This window comes from Microtus oregoni, unplaced genomic scaffold (assembly GCF_018167655.1).
Source record: "Microtus oregoni isolate MIOR12 unplaced genomic scaffold, Mior012 000015F_ref0000493, whole genome shotgun sequence".
Taxonomy (NCBI): Eukaryota; Metazoa; Chordata; class Mammalia; order Rodentia; family Cricetidae; genus Microtus; species Microtus oregoni.
In genome coordinates, this window is record NW_024543074.1 from 25,441,134 (window position 1) to 25,458,094 (window position 16,961).

At 45.6% G+C, this 16,961-nt stretch overlaps 1 protein-coding gene across 1 annotated transcript in view; it reads right to left on the minus strand.

The window, feature by feature from the left end:
• Window positions 1-16,858, minus strand: part of Shpk (sedoheptulokinase) — a 28,860-nt gene extending 12,002 nt beyond the window's left edge. The window contains exons 1-2 of the mRNA XM_041664773.1: window positions 16,642-16,858; window positions 10,399-10,540 (exon numbers count right to left, since the gene is read on the minus strand). Of these exons, the coding sequence (XP_041520707.1) occupies window positions 10,399-10,540; window positions 16,642-16,803 (304 nt within the window). The 5' untranslated portion in view covers window positions 16,804-16,858. The remainder of the gene's footprint in view (window positions 1-10,398; window positions 10,541-16,641) is intronic.
• Between the last annotated feature and the right edge of the window lie 103 nt (window positions 16,859-16,961).

The following is a 16,961-nucleotide window of genomic DNA, read 5'->3' on the forward strand; positions in this document are numbered from 1 at the left end:
ACTGAGAGAAAGAAATATGGAGAAAGTCATAATCGGGAACAACCAAGGCTAGGTTATAAGAAGTGTGGCCAAGGCAGAAGAGATGACTCAGTGAGTAAGATCAAGCAAGCAAGAAGACTTGAGTTCAAATCTACACTCAGGTAAAAACTAGGCATGGCTACCACCCCGATAGAGATGGGTAGGTCACTGGGGCATACTAGTCAGCTAGCCCAGTGCAAAGGGTGAGCTTCGGATTTAGTGAGAGACTGTGGATGACAGGACACTCAACAGCAGTATCCTTAAGCACCTTAGTGTGGACCTGCTCCCTGGCTACCAGGACCCCTACTCAGGCCACACACTGACCAAGGGTGAGGTGGGCTGCTTCCTCAGCCACTACTCCACCTGGGAAGAGGTGGTTGTCAGGGGCCTGGCCAGGGTTGTGGTGTTTGAGGATGATGTCCACTTTGAGGACAACTGCCAGAGGCTGCTAGAACGGCTGATGGAGGATGTGGTGACTCAGAAGCTTTTGTGGGACCTGATCTACCTTGGCCAGAAGCAGGTGAACCCTGAGGAGAAGGTGGCTGTGGGGGCTTTGCCTGGTGTGGTGGTGACTGGGTACTCCTACTGGACACTAGCATACACCTTGAGCCTGGCAGGCACTCACAAACTGTCAGCCTCCCAGCCTCTGCAACGCATGCTACCTGTGAATGAGTTCCTGCTCATCGTGTCTGGTCAACACCCAAATGACCAGTACAAGGCATGCTTCTGGCCTCGGGACCGCCATGCCTTCTCAGCCCAGCCTCTGCTTGCCTCTCCCACCTACTATGTGGGAGATGCTGAGTGGCTCAGTGACACAGAGACATCTTCCCCCTGGGATGATGACAGTGGCCACCTCATTATCTGGACTGGCTCTCAAAAGACTCTTCGTGGCCCCCACCTGCACCTGGCTGGCAGCAGTGGATATAACCTCCGTCCTCACCCGGGAATGAGCTCTAGGTGAGGCTGGGTCTGGAAGAGGACCAGTCCATTTATCTCAAAAACTATGTGAAGGACTAGTGAGATGGCTCAGTGGATACAGGTGTGGGTCACCAAGCTTGATGACCTGAGTTCAGTCCCTGATAGAGGAAGGTCATTGGTTAAATAAAAAGAAACTGCTTGGCCCTCATTGGTTAGAAGATAGGTGGGAGGAGTAAACAGAACAGAACGCTGGGAGGAAGAGGAAGTGAGCTCAGACTCCACAGCTCTCCTCTCGGGAGCAGACGCCTCAGAGAGACGCCATGCTCCCAGCTCCCAGGCAGACGCACGCGATGAAGCTCCAACCCAGGATGGACATGGGCTAGAATCTTCCCAGGAAGCACACCTAGGGGCGCTACACAGATGATTAGAAATGGGCTAAATTAATATGTGAGAATTAGCCTAGAAGAGGCTAGATAGAAATGGGCCAAGCAGTGATTAAATGAATACAGTTTGTGTGTTGTTATTTCGGGCATAAGCTAGCCAGGCAACCGGGGTGCTGGGGACGCAGCCCCGCCGCCCTTATTACTACAAATGGCGCTCAACGTGATGGACCAAACCCACTTAAAAAACCTGAGAAGGCTTAAAAATGAGGGAGAGTTTAACACAGATTTTTGCTGTTTGTTGGTGGCGTGCTGTAGAGAGATTTCCTGATTCGGCAACAGCAGCAGAAAAAACACTGTGTCATTTTAAAGTGCAGCTTCTTGGGGCTGTGCTGCCAGCGTGAACTCTGGCTTTAAAGCATTTGTGGCACTCTGCTTGCTAGAGGCAAGCAAGCGCTCTCATCTAAGAGAAGCTTCCTGACTCAGCTTTAGCTGCAAAACCCTGCAGCTCATTAAGAGGTCCTGCCACGAAACACTTAAATGGTGTTGACGAAAAGCTGAACGCATGCTTTTCGGTTTTCAGCCGTAGAAGGAAAAAAGCTGCGCCGTTTTAAAATGCCGGCTTTCTGGGCTGTCCTGCCAGGGCAAACTCTGACTCTTTTACGTAGGCGGTTCATGCGGTTTGCAAGCACAGGCTACTGAAGCTCGCTTGCTGGCAGGGACCTCGAAATGCCATAGAGTTGTGGCAGTAAACATGGCTACAGCCAGTACCTCAGCCACGAGGCTGGAAAGCTAAGGAATGGGCTGGATCCAGCCATCAAAGCCACAGCTTTAGTCCTACTGAGATTGCTTGGTAAATTAAAGACTCATGTGGTCAGAAAAACAGAGAGAGATACAGTAAAGAGAGCGTCAAAGACAAAGAAAATTTTTAAATGATTTACAGCGTGTTAAAAATATATGTAGACTAAAAGTTAAAATTCTTAAAGTAAAAAAAAAAAGGAAGAGAGTTGTTGTGTGTGGTAGTACACACCTTTAATCCCAACACTTGGGAGGCAGAGGGAGATTGACCTCTGTGACTTCAAGGTGTGGTAGCACACGCCTTTAATACCAGTGCCTAGAAGGCAAAGACAAACAGATCTCTGTGCGTTCAACATACACCTTTAATCCCAATGCCTGGGAGGTAGAGACAATGTCCTGAGAGTTCAAGGACAGCCTGGTCTACAGAGTTATTCCAGGTCAAAGATACAGAGAACCTGTCTCAAAAAGCAAAAAGTTAAAAGTAAAAATAAACAAAATAGAGGTTAAAATAAAGCACACAAAGATGGAAAATACACAGAGAATTTTGATACTGTATGCTATTATGCTCTCTTTGAATTGTTTGAATGCAGAGGAAGGAGCAACAGCTGCTAAAAGATATTTATTTATAAATGCTGCTGAACTAATCCAACATAGATATTTTGATGCCTTGACTTTGAAATTTGGATCTAAGGACATGATGCTTTGGAAAGGAGTTTCTTATTTTGTTTTCACAGAGGATGAGACCCTGTTCATTTCTTCTATTCCGATTTGGTATGATGGACCACGCCCTCCTGAAGGGTTGGTGTGAACACCTTCAGAAAATTGCTTCGCTCAACTGCCAACTGAGATGAAACTAGCACACAGGTTATACCATGAAAGATATTTATTGATAGAGATTTAAGGTCAATTTTGTTATATGTATATGTATTTCTGATCTTTATTAAGGTATTGTGATTGTGTAGTTCATTTAAAAATGTAATGTATATAGGTTGTTAATGGACAATCATTAATAATAGTCAAGTTTGTAGTCATGTTAGTTAGATTTTCTAGATATATAGATATATATTTCAGTTAGATCGGCATTTTTCATATCTTTCAAAGACTACAGAATATGCTATTTAATGTTTTAATAACTTAGGACTTTTCATGACAATGAGACACTCTGCTCCTGGCAGCACCAATCTACTTCAAGAAGAAGATGGGCATCGAAGAGGATCCTTATGGAGTTTGATAGCCATTTGGGCAAGAAACTGCTCTTTCCTGGACTATTGCATAAACTGGACACAGAGAACCCGCAAAGAGAGGACTTGCCTAAGGTGAGATGATCTTTCGGGGTTCCTGATTCATGAAAGAGTCTGCGAGACATTCTGCAGGACACAACAGATAGTGACTGAACTGACTTTGAATTTTCCTGCTTTATGGAAATGTCTGCTGGATACCATGGGCCTGAAGGCTGAAGATGGATGCCCCAATAGTACAGAGGAACTTTGGGTGACTATCCAGGCAGCGAGATGTCTCTGTCATTTCTAGAGTTTTAAAAGTTGCTTTTTTCTTGTTTGCTTAGGTAGTATTGTATCTTTCTGGAGTCTTTGATGGAATTAAGAATAGTTAGTTATAGTTATAGTTTTCCTTAGTTATAATAAAGATTATTGTAACTTTTACTTGATAACTGTTTTGTTATATGTAATTTTGCTATGTTAAAGTTAAAGCCTTTTTTTTTTTGTTTAAACCGAAAAAGGGGAAATGATGGAGGAAGGTCATTGGTTAAATAAAAAGAAACTGCTTGGCCCTCATTGGTTAGAAGATAGGTGGGAGGAGTAAACAGAACAGAACGCTGGGAGGAAGAGGAAGTGAGCTCAGACTCCACAATTCTCCTCTCGGGAGCAGACGCCTCAGAGAGACGCCATGCTCCCAGCTCCCAGGCAGACGCACGTGATGAAGCTCCGACCCAGGATGGACATAGGCTAGAATCTTCCCAGGAAGCACACCTAGGGGCGCTACACAGATGATTAGAAATGGGCTAAATTAATATGTGAGAATTAGCCTAGAAGAGGCTAGATAGAAATGGGCCAAGCAGTGATTAAATGAATACAGTTTGTGTGTTGTTATTTCGGGCATAAGCTAGCCAGGCAACCGGGGTGCTGGGGACGCAGCCCCGCTGCCCTTATTACTACAAGTCCCTGCATCCATATGGTGAAAGGAGACAGCTGACTCCTACAGGTGTCTTCTGACCACCACACATGGTCAGAATGTGGCCATGGAATACACATTTGTGCCCATGCACACGTGCACGCGAGCACACACACACACACACACACACACACACACACACAAAGGGTTGTCACCCACACCTCCCTCAGAGAAACCAGCCTCCAAATACAAAACCCAGATACCCTGCAGCCACTGTGACATCTAGCAGACATTCCCAGGGGAGCTGGCCTTGCAGCCTTCCTCATAAAGATACCAGGCACTGAGAAAGGCCATCCTGAGCCATCCTGAGGAGTCTGTCCCCAGATGAATACTAGCAAGCAGCCTCCTTCAACACCATGCACGAGTCAGCCAGCTGTGAATATTATGCAATAGTATAGAAAATACTTAGGATGTAACATTAAGTGAAAAACCATTACATACTAATGTAGTTCCTGTATGAGCTCTGGTATGTTTTTAAGAAGTAAGCCTCAGACTGATTAGCATAGCATGCACACACCAACACACAAACTCAAACAAATAAAACGCAACAAAAATTAAAAATTGCCTCTTTATAGAAAGTAGGCTGAGAGAAAGGACACTTAGTCTAAGTCATTATATTAAGGTAGTGGAACTGGAAATGGTTTTTGTCTTTTTTTCTAACTTTTTAATTAATGTTTAATGATATATTGATGTTAATTTTCATGATCATCATTACCCTGGATAATAAATTATACAAAACTGGAAAAAAACAGAATCAGTCAGAAAGCATCCTGAGATGTGATGGAGTGATAGCTATCTGTAAATCACTAAGTTTGGAGATAATTTGTGATGCAGAAATAGAGGCAGGAATCCGAAATCTCATCCCACTGTACTTCCCAGAGAGAATTGCTGTAAGAAAATGTCCAGAGGTCATCTGTTCCTTTTTATTTTGTGTGAGATCTGACCTGGGGCTCTACGAGCTTTTAAGTTTTCTGTCCTCAAAAGTTCACTAGAACATAACTAGCTGTGGGTTTGGTACACATTCCTTGGGCCCTTTCAGTCTGGGGTATTCTATCCTATTTTGTCAATTAGGGGAAGTTTTTCTTCATTATTTCTTCATATATTTCCTCCTCTCCACTTTCATTTTTCTTTCTCATATTATTCAGATGTTAGTGCTTCTGTTTGTAGTCTCTGCCTTTCTTGAATGGATGGACAGATGACAGGTAAAAGACAGACAGATGATAGATGGATAGATAGATGATAGGCAGATAGGTAGATCATAGACAGAGAGATGACAGATGATCAGATAATATATAAATGATATAGAGGTAGATAGATGAGAAATAGATGATAGATAGATAGATAGATAGATAGATAGATAGATAGATAGATCCTTTCCATCTTTCTTCTGACAGTTTTCAGTTTTAATAACTGCTTTCATATGTATTTGTGAACCCATGTGTGCACATGTGTGTGTACATCTGCACGCCACAGCGAGTGTGGAGATCAAAGGACAACTTGTAGGAGTTGGTTCCTCCTTCTGCCATGCGGGTTCTGGGAATCAAACTCAAGTTGCCAGGCTTGGCAGCAGGAGCCTTTACCCACTGAGCCACCTCACCAGCCCCAGGACAGATCTCAATCTGGCCTTTCAGTCTGATATCTGTTCAGAAGTTTCATCCATTCTACTATTAATTTCATGCATTACACTCTGTTTCAACTTCCATGCTTTTCAAATCTAATTTCCCTGGTTCTTTTTATGTGTTCCTTTGTGCTGCCCTTGTTGACATCATCTCCCCTTCGATACTGTGTAGTGTTTGTGACAGCTAGTTGATGTGAACTTCACACAAGCTAGAGGCACTGGAGAGGAGAAAGGCTCAGCTGAAAAAGCTGTAGTCAAGTCTGTAGGGCATTTCCTTAATTAGTGCTTAATGGGGGAGGGCCCAGTCAATTGTGGGTGTGGCCTCCTAGGCAGGCTGAGCCAGGAGGTGGTGGTGCATACCTTTAATCCCTCTTGTGGCCTGCAGATGGACTTGCACACAGAGCACTCACACATAAAATACATAAATAAATCTTTAAAAAATAAAAATAAATCTTTTAAAATCGGTTGGGGACTATTGTTCCAGATAGATGGAACAATGGCTGCGAAGTCTCTAAAGGAACCTTGTCAAACAGTCTGTCAGTATTCCTGCATGCAGCACAGCAGAGAGGCAGGCTACAGGCCAAAGCTTGGACATCAGGGACCTACAGCATCTGCCTGGTGTCAAGTTAAGTTCCCCTGGGAGGCAGGAACAGGAATGGGCACTTCCTCCTATGACAGCCTCCTCCACAGCTGCAATGCTACCTGAATCTGTAATGAGATCCAGCACCCTCTTCTGGCCTACAGGCATATATGTAGACAGAACACTGTACACATAATAAATACTCTTTAAATAAATAAATATAGTAATTCACTGTATGCGGCAATTTGTTTATTTGCCATATTTTGTCTACATGTATGTCTGTGCACCATATGCATGCAGTACCTGTGGAGGCCAGAAGAGGGCAATAGATTCCACAGGAATGGGGCTACAAATAGTGGTAAACTGCCAGATGGATGCTGAGCCTTGATTATGTGATTGTTATCCCCACATATAAAAAAATAAAGCAGGATGCTTCACAGACCTAATAATCAGTATGTAAACCTAGGAAGCCTGTCCCAGAATCTGATTCAGCAGAAGCCTCCTTCTCTTTCCCTCTTCCGTTCCTTCTTTCTCTTTGCTAAAGAGCTATTATATTTTGAAGCTTGTAACAACACAATGATAAATGAAAGCATTCTCAATTAAAAAAATATTCAAATATTACAGAGAGGGCAAAAGTCCTGCTTGCCCATTCTCTGCTCAGTTGCAACCCCCTTCTTATCACTGTGCATTCTTACTGGGTGACTGTCTATTGTTGACCTTCACACAATAGGTTTTGTTTTGTGTGGTTGACCTGGGTGTGTTTGTTTAAATGATAATAGTCTATTGTGTCTATTGCTGCCCAACAACACGCCGTAAGTCCTCTGTGTGTCAATATGCTTGAAAGTACCTTATTCTTTCTAACTACTAAACATCATCCCACGTCATGGGCCTGACTGATGTATGCAATGAGTCCCCACAGGTAAATGGCACAGTTTTACCACTATAAACAAAGATGCAGTGACATCTCGTGGACCAGTTCCCAGTTGTATAATTCCTGAGGCATAGCAGCCACCCTTTTTTAGCAGGCCTTGCCAAGCTGCCCTACAAAAGAGCTCTGTTAATTTACACTATTTAAATACCAACTGCAGTATTTATAATAAGCCAATCTCCCACCCCTTTGACAACTCTTGAGATCCCCAGGCCTTTTGATTTCTTTCAGCCCAGTGGGTGGAAAACAATGTCTCATGGTTGTTGACATCGGCATTCTCCTAATTGCGGATGGCACTGAGCAGCGTGTCCTCTGTATTTCCCCTTCCAGGAATTGTTTGTCAGGGACCCTTTGGTCCATCTGCCTTTTCTTCGCCTGATGTTTGTCCTCCACCTCCTCTGCATTGGGAAATGTTTTCACCCTGTCTGCAGCTTGCCATTTAGCTTTATGGCCCCTACTTTTCTCCTTTTATTGAGCCTGAAAGTGGACTCTAAAAACAGGCCTAACCACAGGCCTCTCAGAAAATGCCAGTCACTCCCAGTCCTCCCACTTGCTCGCCTGTGTCCTCACTGAAGTACTTGGCCCTCTGCTCGAGTTGCAGGTGCCTGACCATGTTGGCTGTGTTCTGGAAGATACAGGCTTCTACAGGCAATTCCACATCTCCCAGGGGGACCAGCACACGGCCTCCATGTGGTAAGTACTAAAACCAACCTGAATTGTGGCCACCATTAAAAATGGCACAGCTCAATCCCAAACCTGACTTTGCTGGGCTCCATCATCAGGAATCAGCAGCAGCACACTTGCTTCCTCTTTCCCAGAAGCAGAGAGCAAAACAAGACGGCAGGCTGGCTCCGTGAAATTTTAAGAAGTTCTTCCAACAATGTGGCTGATGGTTTGTGTGGTTGGTACAGAATCCAGGAGACTCGGAGAAAGGAAGGCAGATGACCAGACCACAATCATTAGATCCCTGCTCTCCCCTTTAGAAAGGGTTTTAGTATTAAAAGGACATTTATTCTTGTTAATGAAGAATTCGAGAATTTAAAAAGCTTTTACAACCTAAGACTGCCTAGGAGAGGTCAGCTTCGGCGCCCTCGTTGGCCTTCTGCTGCTTGGAGTCACGCAGCTCACTTGGCAGAATGACCTGATAACAGGCAGTCAAGGGAGCAAGGGGCTTCTGCAGATACCCAGCGCTGTCCGGGGCAAGGCTCAGAAGACACATCACTAGATGAGGAGAGTCACCATCCACTCAGCCCAGGGCACCTGAGTCCCTGGCTTTCTAGGCAGACAGGAGTGAATCCAGCATCCCACCCTCTTAACCACATCACCCATCAACCCGAAGCAGCCATTTCTCTGCCTGAAAAAGCTGTGCTCGGCCAGCTGCAGTGCCAAGTGTCTGCGTCTGGGAGGTGCAAGAGTCCATCCCAATAAATAAGAGCACCCATCCGCGCCCAAATGATAATGTTCCTGAGGTTGGATGGTTTTATAAACTGCCCTTTCTAGTGGATGTCTGTATGATATTTTCTATAATTTTAAAAAAGGAATGCCTAGCAATCTGGGGAGCTGGTGGCTTCCTGTAAATTCTATTCCTTCTGCAGACATTCTGTAGGGAAGTCCCCTCCCTTCACTGTACCACTGCCTTCCTGTGGCTCTGTTCTTCTGAGAGACCTTTGAAAGCTCGACCACGATTGCCGCTGTACGGCCAGAGCATGTTGTTCTAGCCTCTCTGAACTTCCTGCTCACCTGCACAGTGGTGACAGTCACACTCATCATAAAGCTGTTGGGAAAGACGGATGAGGTCATGCAGGTAGCATCCTTACCCTGACACCTGGCACCTGAAGTGCTTGTTGTCCTCCTAGCACAGTCTTCCCCTGAGGGCCACACAGAACAGGTTACCACCTTTGCCCTGTGGCCAACCTTCATCAGGTGAAGACAAAGAAATGCTCTGCAGACACATGCTTAGCATGCACGAGGCCCTGGGTCCCATCCCCAGCACCAAATGACAAGAACACAATAACAAGAAGAATGTTTTGTCCACTAAAGTGATAGTAACTAGAATTAAGAGAAATTATGTAAAGATTAGAAACTATATCCAGCTGGGGCTGGTGGCACAAGCTTGTAATTACAGCTACTTAGGAGGCTAGAGAATCCTAAGTTCTTTGCAGTCTGCCTGAGCTATTGTGAGTTCAAGGACAGCCTTTACCAAGCTTTACAAGCCCGGGCAATTTACCAAGTCACTAATAAAAAGTAAAAAACAAGAACTAGGGCATAGTTGAATGATAGAGTACTTGCCTAGCACATATGAGGTGAGGTCCTGAGTTTACATAGAAGTAGAGGCAGGAGGGTCAGGAGTTAAAGACGTTAAACTTAGCTATTTAAAGAGTTTAAGGCCAGCCTGAGCTACATAAAAATAAGTCTCAAAAAAAAAAAAAACTAGACCCAAGGCCAGCAAGATCATTCAGCTGGTAAAAGTGCTTCCCACACAAGTCTGGCCACCTGAGCTCCATCCCCAGAACGTACAATGGAAGAAGAGAATGGAGAGAGAGAGAGAGAGAGAGAGAGAGAGAGAGAGAGAGAGAGAGAATATGATAAATTTAATTTTAATTTTAAAATACACAGATTCCGGTTCTCTCTGCTTGGCATCTTGTCGAGTCACAGCAGGCACAATAAAGAGAAGGCTATGTGAGATCCTCTCTACTGAGTCCCAAAGAAAAATCAAAGTCACTTTCTCCCTGGCTGTCCACGGGCAATATAATGGATGTGCAAGCAGAAAGTTTGAGCCTTCTCTACACATTTGGCCCAGACAAAATGTACACAAAACACAGGAGATAGCATATGATATTTTGTTCTGAGGAGCAAGGCACTATGCCCATGCCAGGACAACCTGACCCTGGTCCAAGAGTCCTTCGCAACCCTGTTCTTAGTCTGTTAAGTGACCACAACATGAGATCATTACCCACACCGAGCATACCTTGACCTGATTTCCAAAATAGGATGCCATGCATCTGTCCAGACACTCCGATAGCCCCGACTCTCTGGAGCTGCTGCCGGGGGAGGGCATCAAGGCACTCATTTAGGGCTTGGATGATTCTAGTCACATCCTGCTCCCGGCCCTGGAAATAGAACAGGACAGGGTGGGCATGGGCAAACAAACAATCAGACCAAGGAGGGAGGGCCTCCAGAGATCTCCTGGGGGGGGGGGAGAGGGAGGACTCCTCCGAGGGCCATTGCCAAGATACAGAAGTGAAGGATCTGGTTAGCTCCAGCTGGGCCCGGCCTGAGACTGTCTATCAAAGGCCCACTCCCCACCCCCTGAGACTGTCCATCAAAGGCCCACTCTCCACCCCCTGAGACTGTCCATAAAAGGCCTATTCCCCACCACCTGAGACTGTCCATCAAAGGCCCACTCTCCACCCCCTGAGACTGTTCATCAAAGGCCCACTCTCCACCCCCTGAGACTGTCCATCAAAGGCCCACTCTCCACCCCCTGAGACTGTCCATAAAAGGCCCACTCCCCACCACCTGAGACTGTCCATCAAAGACCCACTCCCCACCCCCAGGGAGAAAGCCACAATTCTAGACTGTTCAACAACACACCAGGCTCTGCTGGGAAAAAAAAAAAAAAGTGTGTTCCACAGTCAGCAGGAAAATAAGGAGCGGGGTCTCCTTATAAGGAACGTGGAAGGGTGGGACAGAGACAGAGGAAGAGACTGGCAATGCAGAGGCAGATGAAATTCCGCTCCCTCCCCTCCAATCTAGGTTGGCTAGACTGAATAACTAACTAGAGATAGACTCAACAGAAGAAAAAGCAAGTCAATTTATTAACAAGCAAGAGGACATAAAAAATCACAGCACGGAAGAGAATCAGAAGACGCAGGACCATTGAAGTTTACATTACCCCTTTTTATAGGAATGAAGGAAAGAAAGACTGGGGAATGTAGAGAAATTAGAAAAGTCCTGCATGATAAGGGGAGAGCAGAAATTAGCTGGTAAGATGAGTCTCTCTGAAACTCAAGTGAACCCAAAGGATGGAAATTAACCAGAGAGAAAGGGAAGTCCATGCAGGAGGGATCAATCCCTCGGTCTTCCTGACGAGCTTGAGGGTGAGATTCCATGGGGGACGAAAGGCAGGTCTAAGCATCTTTGTAGGTTGGTCTTTGGGGGGAGGGACAATGAGAGGAAAGTGGGGCGGGCAATGTTGCTTGTTGTCTAGGCTGGCTCTGAACTCCAGTCCCAACAATCTCCATTCCAGCCTCAGCCTCCCAAGGACTTGGAAAGTGAGGCTCATGTCCAGATTGTAGCCTGCTCTTGACACATCTGAGAAAAAAACCTCTCTGTGTGTTTGGGTGAGGAGAAAACTTGGTTAGGATATTTTCATTCCCCCTACACTGGCTTCCTCAACAAAGATGCCATAATGGGGGAATATCATCCTTTGAGCCTCAACACAGGGAAGATGTGGTCAAGAGAGACCCAAAGAACCAAGTACAGTGGAGCGTGGAGCATGGAGCATGCTTTTAATCCCAGCACTGGAGAGGCAAAGACCTGGAGATCTCTGTTAGTTCAAGACCATCCTAGTCTACATAGAGAGTTCCAGGGCAGCTAGGACTATGTAGTGAGACCCTATCTCAAGAACAAACCTCCAAAAGACTAGAGTACTATCAGATAAATCCTAGCAAGAGGAACGTTTGAGCTTAAGAGTTTGAGACTAGTCTGAGCTAGTGAGACATAGTCTCATAGTGAGATCTCATTTAAAATAAAGTAAACAAATGAGTGAATAATAAATGTAAACAAAGCAGATCCTGAGGCTAGAGAGAGAGCTCAGTCAATAAAGAGCTTGCCATGCAAGCATGAGGACCTGGTTTTGAAACCAAGCACCCACACAGAGAAGCTAAGCACAGCAACATGTGCCTATAATCCCAGTGTTGTGAAGCAAGAACAACAAACTCTCTGAGGCTTGCTGGAAAGCTCTAGGCTCAGTGAAAGATCCTGTCTCAAAAATCCAAGTGGACAAATGAAGGAAAATGCACAACATTCATCTCTGGCTTATACATGCACACATATGCACACCCACCCATATACACATGGACGCCTACCTACACCACACACACACATACACACACACATATCTTAACCATTCAGAGCATGTACAATTCTTGCAGAAGACCCAAGTTGGACTCCCAATACCCACATTAGGCAGCACCCACTTTGGGGGCCTACAACCACCTAGTAACTCCAGCTTTGGTTGGAGCTGACACCCCTGGCCTCCATGGACACTGGCACTCACATGCACAAATCTACACACGGACATGCATGAATACACATAATTTAAGTAAAGTAAGTTTTTAAATTCAAAATAGAGGGGCTGAAGAGATGGCTCAGCAGTTAAGAGCACTGGCAGCTCTTCCAGAGGTTTGGAGTTCAAGTCCCAGCAACCACATGGTGGCTCACAACCATCCGTAAGTGGAATCTGATGGCCTCTTCTGGAATAAAGGTGTACATGCAAATAAAACACATACATAAAATAAGTAATATTTTTTAAAAAAATAGTACCAAATACAGAGAGAAGTGTAGAGCATTAGCCTAGAATCTACAAAGCCCTAGGTTCTACTGCACTCATGAAAAAACTCTGATTAAAAATACAAAATACAGTTGGTGGAAGAACCCATTCTTACCAATTACAAGGCCTTGGATTCAATTCCCAGAAAAAAAAAAGAACAAAAAATAAAGTCATGAAAATTCATCAGAGTTTAATCTAAAATCATATTAATACCAGTAAAAGTCAAGAGACCCTAGTAGATGACACCACAAAAAGAATACAGGAGTTGGACAGGTTCAAGCTGAGCCTTTGGCCTTAGACAGGGAGAACACATTTTAAAGTTGTACAGCTAAAGAAATGTCAAATGTGGGTCAGGGGCTACAGCTCGATAGTAGAATGCTTGCCGAGCAAGTGCAAGCCATGAGTCTGATCTGAAGTGAAAGGTTCAAGTTACATCTGAGGGCTGGGGAGATGGATCAGTCAGTCAGGTGCTTTCCCTACAAGAATGAGGACCTGAGATTAATCCCTGGCACTGGTGTTTGTGAAAGCCTGGTGCTGTGATGCGTACTTGGACTCATAGCACTGGGGAGGCAGAAATAGGCTGATACCTGGGGCTCATAGAACAGCCAGCCAGCCTACTTGTCAACCTCCAAGCCAGTGAGAAACACTTTTTCAAAAAGAAAAAAGTGGGGGTGGGGGATGGGACTTGAATAAAACCTGAGGGCTGAGGAACACAATGCAAGGTTGGCCTGTGGCTTCCACTCACAATCAAATACAGGAGCATCTAAAGGCACACGTGCTGGTTCAGAATTCACATGAATATGCAAAATATCTCACTGATTATTGCTTGTTAGATGATGTTTTATATGCATTAGGTTAAATAAAATACATAACAAAAATTAATTTATCCCAGTACTCAGAAGGCAGAAGCAGGTAGAACTCTGTTACATAATATGTTCCTGCCCAGCTAGGTCTACATAGTGGGACTCTGTCTCAAAATAAATAAATGATAGATAAAATCTAAATTAAATTAATTTCATTAATTCCTTTTACTTCCTTTAAAATAGCTATTCAAAAACTGAAAATTACATGTGCAGCCCACATTTGTGACTTTCATTTTTTGTTAAACAGTGGCAGTTTAAAAGTCCCCAAATGGCCATCGGATGGTGCATCCCCTCAGGACAGAGGGGCCTCTGTTTAAAATGGGTCCAGAGTGAGTGGATTGTGTGGGTGGAGACCATGGAGGAGGAACATGAGCCAGCTGGGGTAAAGACAAGAAAGCTGTGTTCAGAAGTTCATTTTAGGGTTGAGTGTGACCAGGGGCAGTCCCAGGACAATGGGCACACCCATACTGTGACAGAAAAGTCATTGTTACTGCTCTTTCTTGGTTCAAAACATCAGTAGAGCTATACCAAGATCCAGAACTTCAGACTCGAAAAAAAAAAAAGTGCTGAACAACTCACTCAAACCAGCCCAACCCTGTGCCCCACCAATTGAGGAGGCAGAGCCAGAGACGACAATCAACAGAGATTCCCTTCAAAAACTTGTATTTTTGCTGCATGGGGTGGAACACACCTGCAATCTCAGTGCTTGGGAGGAGGCTAAGTAAGGAACATCCAAATTTGAGGCCAGCAAAACCCTATCTCATAACAGAGAGAAGGGGGCTCAATTTTTGAGAAAAAGGCAGGGTCTGAACTCATTCTACTATAATCCTGGCCCAGCTCCTCAGTCCTCCAGAATCAGAGCCAGCTTCTCCATGTCATAATTCATAACGTCAAATATCATTCTAAAATGCCCTGAGGCTCCAACCAAATTAAATGTGAAGGCCTCTGGGAAAATTAGAAGAGTTCCTGCCATTTTTATCTTCTTAAACACATCCCAGCAAGAAGGATTCCAGACCCCAAAGAACTGAATACAGACCCTGGGCAAGGGCTTCTGAGACGTGAAACTCAAGAGTGGGGAACCGCACTCAACCCAAGTCTCTGGCTGGAAGAAGCCTTAGTGGCCACCTCGTTCAGACGAGGAAAAACGTTGAGGCCAATAAAAAAGTGACATGTTACACTCCACCTTGATATTAATTTCTGTAAATAAATTGACTATAAACTCTCCCTTTTCAGGAAACTAACAGGAGTGGAGTTTGAGGCTTGGTGTCTGTTCTGAGGCTTCTTACATCATCTCTGAACAGAGCCCACTGTCCTTAATTCATAGGATTTTACATGTCTGCACATATTTATGTATATATGTACACTATATATACATGTAGACTATATATACTGCATAGTGTGTGTGTGTGTGTGTGTGTGTGTGTGTGTGCGCGCGCGCGCGCACGACACGTGCCTGTCGTAGAGCACAGGGGGCCATCAGAGGGCAGCTTTTCTAAAGTCAGTTCTTTCCCTCCATGGTGAGTTCTGAAGATGGAATTCGGGTCATCAGGCTTGCTCAGTAATTGCTTTTAGCTGCTAAGCCATCCTGTGGGACCCGGAATGTGTACTTTGCTATCTTATAGTTTTCAAAAGCCACTGGTTGTGGTGCATAACTATCAGTCTGATAATTTAAAAAAATTATAAAGAAGCCAGTTTGGATGTTCACCTTCCTAGACATGGACCGAGGGGGGAGGACCTTGTACTTTCCACAGGGCAGGGAACCCTGACTGCTCTTTGGACTGGAGAGGGAGGGGGAGAAGGGTGGGAGGAGGGGGAGGGAAATGGGAGGCTGGGGGGGGAGGCGGAAACCTTTTTTCTTTTTTTTTTTTTTCCTTTTCTCAATAAAAAAAATTATAAAGATAGTTTTAAAATAAGTTTAGTTTGTCAAGACAAGGTTTCTCTGGGTAGCCCAGAATGACCTTGAACTCACAGGGGTCCACCAGCCTCTGCCTCCCAAGTGCTGGGATAAAAGGCATGCACCACCACCGCCCAGCTTATTTTTAAAATTTTTAATCAACTAGCCAGGCGGTGGTGGCGTATGTCTTTAATCCCAGCGCTTGGGAGGCAGAGGCAGGCAGATCTCTGAGTTTGAGGCCAAGCCTGGTCTACAGAGCGAGTTCCAGGAAAGGCTGAAAAAGCTACTGAGAAACCCTGTCTCGAAAAATATATATATTTTTAATCAATGTATCTCAGGGTCTTCCTTCTTGCTCTAACAACATTTCTCTAGAGACTCTTGCTGGGGCTGGAATTCTCTGAGTAACCAAGTGAAATTTTCTGTTCACTTTCGCTTCTACGGAGTGAGACGAGCAAGGTAAACCTAATTCTGCATCTGATTTCCAGAGCGCCGCCTGCCTAAGGGGTACAAAATGAAGTCTGAACTTGAGGGCACAGAGCAAACGTGAGCCACGAGAAGCAAGCGTGATAGTTGGGCCTGTGGTTATTACTCTGAAAGCGAGTGCTCTCAGGTCAAAGTACAGAAAGAGATGGGCACAGAGTAGAGGGATCCAGCACCATGGGCAGGGCCGCCAGAGAAGCCCTAGAGTGGGAAGATCGGTGCCCGCCGATGAGAAAGCTCCCTGGGAAAATCTAACGGCTTAGCCTGAGCTGCAGCAGGCTGCGAGGCTCTGGAGGAAAGGACAGCAGGCGGAGGTCGGACAGACTGGACAGTCAGAGGTACTTCTTCACAGAAAGGTGCTGTCCGGGATGCCGCCAGGGTCGTCCGGGGGTGGCTGGCGGCTCCAGGACGCTGCCTCACCTGGGACCCGGCCTCTGCGCTCTCTGTCTCTGCCCGGGCAGCCCGGGCGCAGCTGGCCAGCACCACGAACCCGGATGGGCTGCCGGGTGCAGCTTCCAACAGGGCGGCCTTCACGGACGTGGTGCCCAAGTCGATGCCGAGAGTGACGGGTCGCGAAGCCATAGCCGCGGTGACAGAGAAGCTGCGCTGGTTTGAGGAGCGCGCTAGCCCAGGAACACTTCACTGGGGAGGGCAGCGCGGGGGCGGGGCTTCCCTGACACGCGAACAGGGCGACTTCTTGTCTTCCCATTGGCTAAGGACGGCAGACTGCCACACACAGC